The 14,700-nt window shown below is 43.8% G+C and overlaps 1 protein-coding gene across 2 annotated transcripts in view; it reads right to left on the reverse strand.

Moving 5' to 3' along the window:
• SNX14 (sorting nexin 14) overlaps positions 1 to 14,700 on the reverse strand; it is an 85,155-nt gene that overhangs the window by 45,878 nt on the left and 24,577 nt on the right. For both annotated transcript variants that reach the window (XM_054162566.1, XM_054162564.1), the window contains exons 6-12: positions 13,621 to 13,708; positions 9,378 to 9,462; positions 5,402 to 5,558; positions 3,914 to 3,989; positions 2,106 to 2,150; positions 1,934 to 2,014; positions 1,673 to 1,787 (exon numbers count right to left, since the gene is read on the reverse strand). In XM_054162566.1, the coding sequence (XP_054018541.1) occupies positions 1,673 to 1,787; positions 1,934 to 2,014; positions 2,106 to 2,150; positions 3,914 to 3,989; positions 5,402 to 5,558; positions 9,378 to 9,462; positions 13,621 to 13,708 (647 nt within the window). The remainder of the gene's footprint in view (positions 1 to 1,672; positions 1,788 to 1,933; positions 2,015 to 2,105; positions 2,151 to 3,913; positions 3,990 to 5,401; positions 5,559 to 9,377; positions 9,463 to 13,620; positions 13,709 to 14,700) is intronic.

Consider the following 14,700-nt stretch of genomic DNA (forward strand, 5'->3'; position numbering starts at 1 on the left):
CCGTGAGAGTGGTGAAGCCCTGGAATGGGTTGTCCAGGGAGGTGGTTGGGGCACCGTCCCTGGAGGTGTTTAAGCCCAGGCTGGATGAGGCTCTGGCCAGCCTGATCTAGTGTGGGGTGTCCCTGCCCATGGCAGGGGGGTTGGAGATGTTCAGGAGGAGACTTGATAGGGTGCTTGGTTGCATGGTTTAGTTGATTAGATGGTGTTGGATGATAGGTTGGACTTGATGATCTTGAAGTTCTCTTCCAACCTGGTCTGGTCTGGTCTGGTCTGGTCTGGTCTGGTCTGGTCTATTCTATTCTATTCTATTCTATTCTATTCTATTCTATTCTATTCCATTCCATTCCATTCCATTCCATTCCATCCCATCCCATCCCATCCCATCCCATCCTATCCCATCCTATCCTTCCCTTCCAACCCTGACTGATTCCATGGTTCTATATGAAGACATTTGTTATTTCCTTTGCAACATGGCTCTAACTTGTTTGCTAAAACCAAAAAAACCCCAACATTATTTTGGTAAGTCAGCACTTCACTACTAGCTGACCAAAAAACTTACAATAAACCACTCTAACTCAGAGAAACTTCACAGAAACCTTGAGTTGGAAGTAGAAGGTTTTTCAATTGATACTTATGGAATGGCAAATCTAAATGCATGCCTCATAACCAAAGCAGAGATTACTGAATTGAAAGTTTCCACACTTTCAACATTCCTGTTACAGGATCATAGAACAGGGACATCATCCATTAGATCAGGTTGCCCAGAGCCATGCCAAGCCTGACCTTGAATATCTCCAAGGAAAGGGCCTAAACCACCTCCCTTGGCAACCTATTCCAGTGTTCCACTACCCTCATACATTTCTGTTCTCTACAGAAGGCAGAATTTTAGAGCTCAAGGAACATGAGAAGTTTTACAAACACTCAGTAAGCACATACTAAATAAAGGTAACTGCACCTCGTACCAGTGGCCAGAACTTTCTCCTTACAAGAATATTCTGTTTTTAACTGTACAACTTTTATCAGTAAACATAAATGCAATTAAGACCTATAGGTCAATGCCAACATTAATGTTGCCAGGATTAGCATTCAAGAATGAGGACACAGTGAAGGGAACACAAATCCTGAAATGTAATTTCTTGCTTAACAATACTGCCTAGTGCTGGAGTGAATATTCACTTCAGCATGCAAATAGTTCAAGTTTTGGAAGATCACAGAATTGTCAGGGTTGGAAGGGACCTCAAGGATCATCCAGTTCCAACCCCCCTGCCATGGGCAGGGACACCTCACTCTAGATCAGATTGCCCTGAGACACATCCAACCTGGCCTTAAAAACTTATAAGGATGGGGCTTCCACCACCTCCCTGGGCAACCTGTTCCAGTGTCTCACCACCCTCATGGGGACATCCAATTCCTAACATCCAATCTGAATCTACCCATTTCTAGTTTTGTTCCACTCCCCCTAGTCCTATCACTACCTGACACCCTAAAAAGTCCCTCCCCAGCTTTCTTGTAGGCCCCCCTAAGATACTGCAAGGCCACAATTAGGTCTTCTCAGAGCCTCCTCTTCTCTAGACTGAATAGCCCAAACTCTCTCAATCATTAAACACATCATTAAATGAACAATAAACAAACAAATCATTAAACATACCTCAGCACAAGTATGCAATCTTACCTACAGTCAGGCAGAACTGCAGCACATGGACTGCCCCTTCCTGCTTCAAGAAGTTCATAAACCGAAACAAAAGGTCTTGCTGATCCCTGATCTCCTTTAGCTCCAGTTTCAGTACCTGAGCAGGTAAAAAAGCAGTCATCCAATCTGCAAACTTTTATTTGGTCCACAAATAATGTCAAGAATTGCACCAAAAAAAGAGCAGCAGGTAAAGTAAGAAACTTAGTCAGAACAGGGAAGGACATAAAAGTTGCCTTTGCTTACAGATGGTTTTTTATTTCTTGGCTCTGCGAATTTCTGAAGGAATGGAACCAGGGATGAAGTAGGTTCAGTTGCTTTCTCAGGCTGCACAAAAAATGGTAAGAGACATTTGGGTAAGAAAGTTTCCTGAAGTGGGTGAACAAACTGCTACTCTTTGAACTTTGCCAGTACTCACAGGGCTATCGTCAATGAAGATCAGCAGCAAATGGTTGACGGTGTCCTGAGAGGAAATACAATGCAACATTAATTCTAAAGAAGCTCAACAAAGTAGGTGAAAATAATTTCACAGCTATGTTATGCCCAGGTTTAAACCTGTGAGTATACTAGTACTTTTAAAACCAAAGCCTGCCAATGTGTGTCCAGCAGATCGAGGGAGGTTCTCCTCCCCCTCAGCTCTGCCCCAGTGAGGCTCCACCTGGAATATTGCATCCAGTTCTGGGCTCCCCACAGAAGAGGGACAGGGATCTACTTCAGAGAGTCCAATAGAGGGCTACAAGGATGATTAAGGGACTGGAGCATTGCCCTGTGAGGAGAGGCTGAGAACCTGGGGCTGTTTAGTCTGGAGAAGAGTAGACTGAGAGGGGATTTAATAAATGTAAATAAGTATCTGAGAGCTGGGTGTCAAGAGGGAGGGGACAGGCTCTTCTCTGTTGCATCTTGTGATAGGACAAGGGGCAATGGATACAAACTACAGCACAGGAGGTTCCACCTCAACACGAGGAGGAACTTCTCCACTGTGAGGGTCACAGAGCACTGGAACAGGCTGCCCAGAGAGGTTGTGCAGTCAACTTCTCTGGAGACTTTCAAGACCCATCTGGATGTGTTCCTGTGCAGCCTACACTAAATTACATGGTCCTGCTCTGGCAGGGTGGTTGGACTCAAAGTTATCTCCAGAGGTCCCTTCCAGTCCCTAACATCCTGTCATCCTGTGATCACTTGTTTGAGAATTGACCTTCAACAGTCACTTCAGGTGTTTACATGTCAGGTGTTTACAAGTACTGAAATTTCTGAAGAGACCTATAGAGAAGCATTCTCTACCCAGTGGAGGAAAGCTTTACAAAGCATCTTTATTGTTAGTGCAGATCTAATGAACTACTGATACTTCAAACACCTACAGTACTTTCCGCTTGCAGCTAGGTGACACCTCCCCAAGGAATGCAATTTTGCCTATTAAAATACATGCACAAATCAAATCAAAGCTGGCAGTGTTCAATCTTCACCCTATCAAGTCTCCTCCTAAACACCACCAATGATGGTGACTCCACCACCTCCTCGGGCAGCCCATTCCAATGGGCAATCACTCTCTCTGTGTAGAACTTCCTCCTAACCTCCAGACTAAACCTCCCCTGGTGCAGCTTGAGACTGTGTCCTCTTGCTCTGGTGCTGGTTGCCTGGGAGAAGAGACCAACCTCTGCCTGTCTACAACCTCCCTTCAGGTAGTTATAGACAGCAATAAGGTCACCCCTGAGTCTCCAGGCTAAGCAGCTCCAGCTGCCTCAGTCTCTCCTCATAGGGCTTGTGTTCCAAACCCCTCACCAACTTTGTTGCCCTTCTCTGGACACGCTCCAGCAGCTACAAAACAGGCTTGGTCACTTAGACTGCTATAAAAAGACATGCAGTTAGAATTCAAGGCACTGAGCCCTTGCTCTAATGTAGCAATAGCAACTTGAATATGTTTCTACTAGCATAGCTTCCTCCCATTTAGCAGGAAATCTAGTCTTTAATTAAAAATACATTCTTAAGAGAGAATGCCAATACAGTATTTTAAATAATAATAGTAATAACAACTATTATTATTATTATTATTACTATTATTATTACTATTATTATATCAATAATAGTAATAAATTGGTCACAAGATTTCTTTTTCTTTTACCCAGTCAAAATGTGCAAGCAACTAATCATTTGCTTTACCACATCACACTTCACAGAACAAAAGCAATGCTGAATAAATGAAGATTATTCCTCTGTGGTAAGTCTTACAGGATCAGCTAAGAAATCCATGGAGGGAAGAAAAACAGAACCAGGCAGAATCTCTCTTATCAGCAGAGCCAGGGATCTGGAAAAAAAGAAGAAAATTTAATTAAAAGACCAGAAAATGAAAACATTATCAGAATCAAAATGACATTACATCATTTTTGAAGTGAAGTTTCCAATGCCTTCATCTTTTATACTGGGAAATATTTTAGCATGCAATAATTTAGCATTTAATAATTTCATAGACTCATAGAATCAACAAGGTTGGAAGAAACCTCAAAGATCATCAAGTCCAACCTGTCACCCAAGACCTCATGACTACTAAACCATGGCACCAAGTGCCACATCCAATCCCCTCTTGAACACCTCCAGGGATGGGGACTCCATCACCTCCCTGGGCAGCACATTCCAATGGCTAACAACTCTCTCTGTGAAGAACTTTCTCCTCATCTCAAGCCTAAACTTCCCCTGGTGCAGTTTGAGACTGTGTCCTCTTGTTCTGGTACTGGTTGCCTGGGAGAAGAGACCAACCCCACCTGGCCACAACCACCCTTAAGGTAGACAGCAATAAGGTCTCCCCTGAGCCTCCTCTTCTCCAGGCTAAACAATCCCAGCTCCCTCAGCCTCCCCTCACAGGCTGTGTGCTCGAGGCCTCTCCCCAACCTCATTGCCCTTCTCTGGACACATTCAAGAGTCTCAATGTCCTTCCTATATTGAGGAGCCCAGAACTGGACGCAGTACGCACAGTGCAGCCTAACCAGTGCTGAGCACAATGACCTCTCTGTTCCTGCTGGCCACATTGTTCCTGATGCAGGCCAGGCTGCCATTGGCCGCCTTGACTGCCTGGGCACACTGCTGGCTCATGTTCAGCCTACTATCCACCAGTACCCCCAGGTCCTTTTCTGCCTGGCTGCTCTCCAGCCACTCTGACCCCAGCCGGTAGCACTGCATGGGGTTGTTGTGGCCAAAGTGCAGCACCTGGCACTTGGACTTGTTGAATGCCATCCTGACTCTGCCCATCTGTCCAGCCTGTAATATTTCATTATATATATACAGGACGAGGCTTGACAGGATGCTTGGTTGCATGGTTTAGTTGATTAGGTGGTGTTGGATGATAGGTTGGACACAATGATATTGAAGGTGTCTTCCAACCTGGTCTATTCTATTCTATTCCATTCTATTCTATTCCATTCTATTCGATTCCATTCTATTCCATTCTATTCTATTCCATTCTATTCCATTCCATTCTATTCCATTCCATTCTATTCCATTCCATTCTATTCTATGTTATATAGGAACACCTTAATGCTACAATATTTTAAGACTAATTAAAAAAACAACCCCAAACAAAACTAAACCCAACTCATACACAAGGGGATAAGTGGGAGGGATGAGGAGGATGACTCTGCAGTTTACACTTTCAGTTCCCCTAATGATTGTGCTACAACAGTATGGAGATACTTTAAAGAATGCAATTCCAAGTAATTTCTGTACCTGCACTCTGTTGACTTTGGGGGTAAAATATAAGGGAAAAGAAGCTCAGTAAGTTTTCTTAAGTAGTGAAGTTCATCTCTTCGGCTTCTCAAGGCAACGTGGAGTTCTGGTCCATATTCCTCTAGAGCAGCTTGCTGTAAAAATTCTGCATTTTTTACTGTAATTCAAAAGAGGTATTATGTGTTATTTCAGCTTTTTCTTATTGTGAAATGAAAGCCTTCTCATTTAAGCTAAAAAGTTCATACTTTCAGTACATACACAACTGCCAAAAGCATACAGTGTTGAAACTCCACCAGAGAACCTTGGCTTAGACTTTGAAGGCTATGTAAAAATTAAACCTCACATTGAAACAGGAATTCCTTCACCAAACAATTGCAGCATGCATGACTTCCAGAATGTTTTCTCATATCTAATTATTAAAGAACTCAACATCTTGATTCTTCTAAAACACTGCATTGCCCAAAGTCTTCCTCTACTTGCTTTTTACCTCACCTCCTTCAGAGTCTCCCATTTATCATTCTTCTGCCTATTGACTTGTCTACAACTCAATTTGAAATTAACTTAAAACTTTTATTCAAGCCTGTTAGATCTGTTTCCTGCTTAGAACATTACAAAACCCAACAAACCACGATGAAGTATGTAATTTAAACACAGCACAAATCAAATCAAAGCCAGGATGAGGATCTGCAAGAATGCTGTAAGCAGCTGTATGGGGTTGAAAGAATATCTGCTCTATCAGATTAAAAGCTACACATATTAATTAGAAGCAATAAAGTTACACTCTTTCAAACCACTTCAAAAGCAAGACATGAGCTGTAATAAATCACAGCTAGCTAGCTGCCCTAGCAACCTGGCACAGCCTCATGCCAAGAGCCATACCAGGCACACACTGTACCTAATACATACCTGTGATCCAGAAGGTTTCAGTTTGTTTCCAGCACACTGAATGTTAGTACAGAAGCAACCTTTGCAACCAAGAAACCATGAGTGCTATCAACTGATATGGGTAATGAGGGAATGTATATTGCCTGATAAAACTGTCTAGTTGAAGTCAGTAAAGGCAGAGAGGAGGAATGAGCTCCCTGCCAAGGACAGGTAATGACTCATGGAGGTGTCTGTGCAAATTGTGACAGATTACTAAGAGACAAAAGAATAAGAAGAGAAGGGAAAAAGGAAATGCTCCCTGCCCACGTGTGAGCCACAAGCTGCCCAGGGCAACAGGACAGAAAGGTATTTTCCCCCCCAGGGAGTGAAATAAAAACACTTGCAGGGAATTGGAGGTTAAATACGAATGTTATTTACAAATATATACAGGAAATACAACAGGTACTGAGGATAAAGAGGAATATATACACAAATTAGGCCCACCTAGGAGTACCAAGCCAAAACCTTCAAAACTGGCCCCCACACATAGCCTCAGCCAGCCCAGGAGCTGGCCAAACTCTGCCACCCCCCCACCCAGGACAGTTCTATCAGGCCTCAATTTCCCCCCAGGCTGGATGCACCACGCCTTGATCAGGCCTCAATGTCCCTCCACATCAGACTGAAATTGCATAGCAAGACATTAGTCTGCCCAAGGTTGCAAAAGGCCCCAAACTCCCCCGTGCTACCACAGAGATAAGAGCTGCCACATTGGAGGGGAGCAGAGAGAAGGGAGAATGGAGGGAGAACAGACTGTGATGTCTGTCTATAAAGAGACTGCAGGATGATGAGATGAAATAACAAGTAATTGGAATATCCTGAGTCCACCCCCTAGACTGTCTGGCCTTTGGAGGACTTTTGTATCTCTGTGGTCTTAAAACCATAACACTCCCACACCTTCAGTACTATGTCTAGTTCTGGGCTACTCAATTTAAGAAGGACACTGAGACTCTTGAATGTGCCCAGAGAAGGGCAACGAGGCTGGGGAGAGGCCTTGAGCACAGCCCTGTGAGGAGAGGCTGAGGGAGCTGGGGTTGTTTAGCCTGGAGAAGAGCAGGCACAGGGGAGACCTTATTATTGCTGTCTACAACTACCTGAAGGGAGGTTGTAGCCAGGTGGGGGTTGGTCTCTTCTCCAAGGCAATCGGCACCCGAACAAGAAGACACAGTCTCAAGCTGTGCCAGGGGCTTTCTCCTCAAGGTGAGGAGAAAGTTCTTCACAGAAAGACTTGTTGGCCATTGGAATGGGCTGCCCAGAGAAGTGGTGGAGTCACTGTCCCTGGAGGTGCTCAGAAAGGGATTGGATGTGGCACTTGAAGCCATGAGATCTTGGGTGACAGGTTGGACTTGATGATCTTTGAGGTCTTTTCCAACCTTATTGATTCTATGACTCGATGAAAAGGGATATAGAAAATAAGCCAGGCTCAACTACCAGCCTGAAAGCTGCCTCTGAACAACACATTACACGTGGCTGGTTTAACAACATTTACTAGCAAGTGCTACTAAAAGTGATTTTCAGCTCAAGAAACAAGTCTCCCTTAAAACTCAGCAGAAAATGGCTGTGTTTTTCACTGCTGTACATTTTACATCGAGTGCTCTGATTTCTGCTAAGGAAAGTTTCCCCTAGCAGCACACAAAAGAAGTATGGAATTTGGCATACACAGCCATGTAAGATAACCTAGTATCTTGAAATTGTCCTTGTGCCATGAAAAACATCTAATGTGCTCACACTATGTCTAATTATTCGTGTTCCTCACACCCACTCCTCGCAGGACCAATGGCGAGTATTTATGGCTTATCAAGCAGATGTTTTGAGGGAAGGGAGGAAAGTTCATGACTCTGGGGAAAGTAAACATCTATCCTTAAAAGTTGAAAGAAACCACATTTAGGAGATACAGCCCTGTGGAACACAGCCAATGAGAAAAATAAAGATAACTATATTCTAGCAGCAAGTGTTCTATTCTCCACGTGCAGCCAATACAGTTTTTACATTAGGCTTGTGAAGATAGTTTTAATTGGATAATAATCAAGTATGTTACTGCTTAAAGTCTCTCCCTGGCTTATAGAATCATAGAACTGTATTTCATACAATCATGGAATCAATAAGGTTGGAAAAGACCTCAGAGATCATCAAGTCCAACCTGTCACTCAACACCTCATGACTAACTAAACCATGGCTTCAACTGCCACATCCAGTCCCCTCTTGAACACCTCCAGGGATGGTGACTCCACCACCTCCCTGGGCAGCACATTCCAAGGGCCAATTACTCTTTCTGGGAAGAACTTTCTCCTCACCTCCAGCCCAAATCTCCCTCAGTACAGCTTGAGACTGTGTCCTCTTGTTCTGGTGCTGGTTGCCTTGGAGAAGAGACCAACCCCCACCTGTCCACAACGTCCTTTCAGGCAGTTGCAGAGAACAATAAGGTCTGCCCTGAGCCTTCTCTTCTCCAGGCTAAACAACCCCAGCTCCCTCAGCCTCTCCTCACAGGGCTGTGCTCCAAACCCCTCCCCAGCTTTGTTGCCCTTCTCTGGACATGTTCAAGTGTCTCAATGTCCTTCTTAAATTGATATATATATATATTATATATATATAAACACAACCTTAACTTTTCAACATATTGAACAACTCCACCAACTGCTCATGTTTGTGTGCAGACTACTCTAGCTAATAATAGTCCCAGTACAATGCATGGACATGCAAATCCTTTCATTTATAATTCTCATTTGAAATGCAGAAGAAAAACTTCAAGCTCTTGATTGCTTTGAAGAGAATGAAAAAAACCCCCACACATTCTTGATTACCACACAGAGAAAGAAGTTCAGTATTTGCAAGGTGAGGAAAAGAAGATCAAAACCAAGAGACTACTTGCATGACAGTTTTTTTCCCTATTTGTCGCTGCAGCCTCCAGAAGGAAAATGCAAAAGGAGAGTCATTTTTTTTGTTTAAAGGGAAGGCAGTAAGGATTCAAATACTCAGCAAATAAAATAACAAACATGCAAAAAACCCCCATTAACACTTGTCCTTTGAAACTGACAGCACCCTGTCTTTGTATTACCTTTCTGCCGGGCCTTGGCTATCACTTCGATGTGTTTCATTGCTGCCTTGAGCATTTTCTTTGTTACAATAGTTGGAATATCCACCTACAGAACAAAATCAGAATTGTTCAGGGTTTTTTCCCTGCAGGTTTAATACAGACAATAAGTATCAAACGTCTTAATAGAGAAGAGAAGGCTCCGAGGAGACCTTATTGTGGCCTTCCGGTATCTGAAGGGAACCTACAAGAAACCTGGGGAGGGACCTTTCAGGATGTCAGATAGTGATAGGACTAGGGGGAATGGAGCAAAACTAGATGTGGGTAGATTCAGATTGGGTATTAAGAAGAAGTTCTTTATCATGAGGGTGGTGAGACACTGGAACAGGTTGCCTAGGGAGGTGGTTTCTGGAGGTTTCTAACGCCAGGCTGGATGTGGCTGTGAGCAACCTGATGTAGTGTGAGGTGTCCCTGCCCACAGCAGAGGGGTTGAAACTGGATGATCTTTGAGGTCCCTTCCAACTCTGAGATTCTGTAGTTTGTTTATATGCTCCCTTTCTAGCCATAAAATGAACTCTTAAGAAAAAACCCATGAACTCTCCAGATGAGCTGACACTCTAGCAATGCTCACTCTCCTGGGCAATGCATACAAGACCACATAGAACTAAATGCCACGAACAATATTGTTAACATATTTATCATGACCTTGATCCCACCATGATTCTTCCATTGCAGTAATTACAATAATAGACTATGGTCTGACTTCCAAGTCACAGTATACAAAGTCCAGTTCTACATGAAGATTGACCACCAACAAAAGCAAGTTAACCAAGCTCTGCTTCTAGTGCTTTTGCACCTTAACCCTCAACAATCATGTCCACAAGGACTAAACACAAAGCAAAGCCTTCCTCTTCATGTATGAAAAAATGTCCCAGCTCAGGTGACAGCAGAACCATTAGAAAATCTGAGTTACTGAATCAGAATAGAATAGAATAAAATAGAATAGAATAGAATAGAATAGAATAGAATAGAACAGAACAGAACAGAACAGAACAGAACAGAACAGAATTAACCAGGTTGGAAGAGACCTTTGAGACCATCAAGTCCAACCTATCATCCAACACCATCTAATCAACTAAACCATGGCACCAAGTGCCTCATCCAGTCTCTTCCTAAACACCTCCAGTGACAGTGACTCCACCACCTCCCTGGGCAGCACATTCCAATGGCCAATTACTATTTCTGGGAAGAATCTCTTCCTAACATCCAGCCTAAACCTCCCCTGGTGCAGCTTGGGACTTTGTCCTCTTGTTCTGGTGCTGGTTGCCTGGGAGACGAGACCAACCTCCACCTGGCTACAAACTCTCTTCAGGTAGTTGTAGACAGCATTAATCTTAATAATAATGATCTTAAAGGTCTTTTCCAACCTTAATGATACTGTGATTCTATTGTTTAATCAAGGATTGTATCAGAGTCCTGCATTTATGCTTTCATGGTTTAGTTGATTGGATGGTGTTGGATGACAGGTTGGACTTGATGATCTTGAAGGTCTTTTCCAACCTGGTTAATTGTATTGTATTGTATTCTATTCTATTCCATTCCATTCCATTCCATTCCATTCCATTCCATTCTTTAAGGGCTGTGAAAATTAAAGGAGAATTATACAAGAATTCAGGCACAAATGGACCTCTGGGTGTCTTAGCACAACCTCTTGCTCAAAGTAGGCTCAGATTAAGGCTATATCCATCCTGGTGTACACATCTTGAGGTTTTGCCATGTGCATTGTCTACTAAACTAAAGATACTGCATTCATTTCATAACTGTCTAAGGCAGATGTGGGAAATTAATACTCTGCATAAAGATGCTATAGTTGATAGCATGATTTACACCTTATTAAATGATCAACAGAGAAGAAATAGTTTTCTGAATCAACAATGGATCTACAAAAAAATGCAACTAACACCTGCATGTATTTACTCCAAATTAAATCCTAAGACCTTGCCCTAGATTTTCATTTTGAAAGGTTTCCTCCACTTCCACACCTCCACTTAATGCCTGTGCTTCATGGACATTTCTTAACGTTCACTGCAAAAAGCAACATGCTTCAGTTGGAGTAAACAAGAAAGTCATCTGGATTTGATATACAACTAGGAAAAAGTCAGGCTGTTAATCAGTCATGACAGAGTAAGTGTCCAACTTGTAGCTCTGGAAATATCACTGTTGCTAAGGAGGGGAAAAAGAGGCACACATATGGTAGCTGCTCCAGCAGAGGGGCCAGCACTGCATAAATCTGGAAACTGAGTTAGCAGCTCTTCTTGCTTAGAAGAGCCAGAAAGTTAGAGCAGTTCCTGTACAACAGGCTTGAAGCACTTTACCAGAAAAGAGAGTCTATGTGCTAATATATTGAACACAGGGAACATAGAATTTGAACCTTTAGTCTACAGAATGTTTCCTCAGTGTAAGAAGCATACTTGTTTTAACTCTTGTGGTGAGTTATTCACTTAGTGGCAGTCTGTACTTTACAGACAATGTAAGGATGTTGTCTGCATTTAAACAAGTCAAGCAAGCAGAAGCTGTGAGACAGGTACATTACTAACTAATTTCTAGTAGTTTCTTTCAGTAACTCTCAAAATTCTTTCCACTTGGGTTCAGTCACCAAAAGACAGATTGAAGATTATTCCAAGGTTTAAATAATGCCTTACACTGGTATGAAAAAATAAATAAGTGTGAGAACCACGGAATGATAGAATGGTTGCAGGGGACTCTCAAAGATGACCTAGTGCAAACCCCATGCCATAGGCAGACATCTTTCACTAGATCATGTTGCTCAATGCTGTATTATGGTGGTTTGGCCCTGGCTGGGAGCCAGCTGCCCACTAAAGCTGCTCTGTATCACTCCCCTTCTTAGATGGACAGGGGAGAGGGGAAAATATAACAAAAGCCCTGTAATAAGGTAGAAGCTATTTTAATACTGTGAAGCAAAAGCAGAGGCTGCATGTGGAAGCACAAGCAAACTTCCCACCAAGCCAGATGATAGTTTGGTCACTCCTAGGAAGCAGGGCTTCAATATGTGTAGCAGCTGCTGCAGAGGACAGATGCCATCAATCAGTGTCCCCACAATTCCTTCTTTCGCTTTGCTTATATATCTGAGCTGACAGCATATGACATGGGATACCCCTTTGGTCAGTTTGGGTCAGCTGGCCTGGCTGTTTCCCCTCCCAAGAACTTGCCCACCTCTGAGCATGCTCTTGGGGTGGGGAAATGTTGAAAAAGCAAAGCCTTGGTTCTTGGCTCAGCAGTAGTCAAAACACTGGGGTGCTATCAACACCCAGCTACAGCACTGCAAAACACAGCACCAGAAAGATGCTCTGGGGAGAACTAACTCCAGCTCAGCCAAACCAAATACCCATATCCAGCCTGCTGTTCAACATTTCCAAAGATGAATCTTCAAAGGTGGTTTATAACCAGGAATGAGACAAGCTCTGAAAGGAGAAAATGGAAAACACAAAGAAGGAGCTTAGGTGGAAACTGCCTATACTCTCTGTAAAACTGACTTTAGAATCACTATGAAAACACAAAAAGGTTAAAGAACTCATTGCAGATGGATATAGAACAGCACAGCACAGAATAGAATAGAATAGAATAGACCAGACCAGACCAGGTTGGAAGAGACCTTCAAGATCATCACGTCCAACCCACCATCCAACACCAACTAAACCATGGCACCAAGCGTCCCATCAAGTCTCCTCCTAAACACCTCCAGTGATGGTGACTCCACCACCTCCCTGGGCAGCACATTCCAATGGGCAATTACTCTTTCTATGAAGAATTTCTTCTTAACATCCAGCTAAACCTCCCCTGGTGCAGCTTGAGACTGTGTCCCCTTGTTCTGGTGCTGGTTGCCTGGGAGAAGAGACCAGCCCCCACCTGGCTACAACCTCCCTTCAGGTAGTTGTAGACAGCAGTAAGGTCTCCCCTGAGCCTCCTCTTGTGTAGGCTAAGCAACCCCAGCTCCCTCAGCCTCTCTTCACAGGGCTTGTGTTCCAAACCCCTCCCCAGCTTTGTTGCCCTTCTCTGGACACATTCCAGCAACTCAACATCTTTCCTAAACTGAGGGCCCCAGAATTGGACACAGGACTCAAGGTGCGGCCTCCCCAGTGCAGTGCACAGGGGCAGAACGACCTCCCTGCTCCTGCTGGCCACACTGTTCCTGATACAGGTATCAGTAACTTCTGACAGAAAACCAACATCACTTAAGTCACCTTACCTTGTGGATTCTCCGAACTAACACAGACGCAAAGAACCGCAGCGTGCCTCGGAGTTCATCCACAGAGGATTCATCGTCCGTAATATTTCTGCAATGTTATAAAGCATGTCATGTAAGAAAATAAAGTACATCTATATTAATCCAGCCACACTACATTTGGCACTACTAAAAGCTGGAAGAACAACATTTAATGGTGACATTTCAGCTGGCATTAACTGAAATGAAAGCTACCCAGTGTGGGCAGAGAGCAAGCTGTCTCCTGTCTGAGTAGGAGACACAGCATCCCCACTATGTTTGTGCACACAACGATGGCTTCAGAAATATTTCAGTAAATTGGACTTACATACCAATTCCTGCTCTAATACACTCTCTGCATGATTTTGATTGAGTAAAACCTTAGTTTCTTTAAAGATTATATAGTGAAAATTACTGTACAGAATACAGAATTAACCAGCTTGGAAAAGATCTTCGAGATCGTCAAGGCCAACTGATCACCCAACACCATCTAATCAACTAAACCATGGCACTAAGTGCCTCATCCAGTCTCTTCTTAAACACTTCCAGGGATGGTGACTCCACCATCTCTCTGGGCAGCACATTCCACTTGCCATTCACTCTTTCTAGGAAGAATTCCTTCCTAACATCCAACCTAAACCTCCCCTGGCACAGCTTGTGACTCTGTCCTCTCATGCTGTCACTAGCTGCCTGGGAGAAGAGAGCGACCCCCACCTGGCTGCAACTACCTGAGAGCAATAAGCTCTCCCCTGAGCCTCCTCCAGGCTAAGCAACCCCAGCTCCCTCAGCCTCTCCTCACAGGACTGTGCTCCAGACCTCTCCCCAGCTTTGTTGCCCTTCTCTGGACATCTTCCAGCAAGTCAACATCTTTCTCCAATTGAGTGGCCCAGAACTGGACACAGGACTCAAGGTGCGGCCTAACCAGTGCTGAGTGCAGGGCAGAATGACCTCCCCGCTCCTGCTGGCCACACTGTTCCTGATACAGGCCAGGATGCCATTGGCCTTCTTGGCTGCCTGGGCACACTGCTGGCTCATGTTCAGTCTACTATCCACCAGTACCCCCAG

The sequence above is a fragment of the Dryobates pubescens genome, chromosome 6, assembly GCF_014839835.1.
Source record: "Dryobates pubescens isolate bDryPub1 chromosome 6, bDryPub1.pri, whole genome shotgun sequence".
Lineage (NCBI taxonomy): Eukaryota > Metazoa > Chordata > Aves > Piciformes > Picidae > Dryobates > Dryobates pubescens.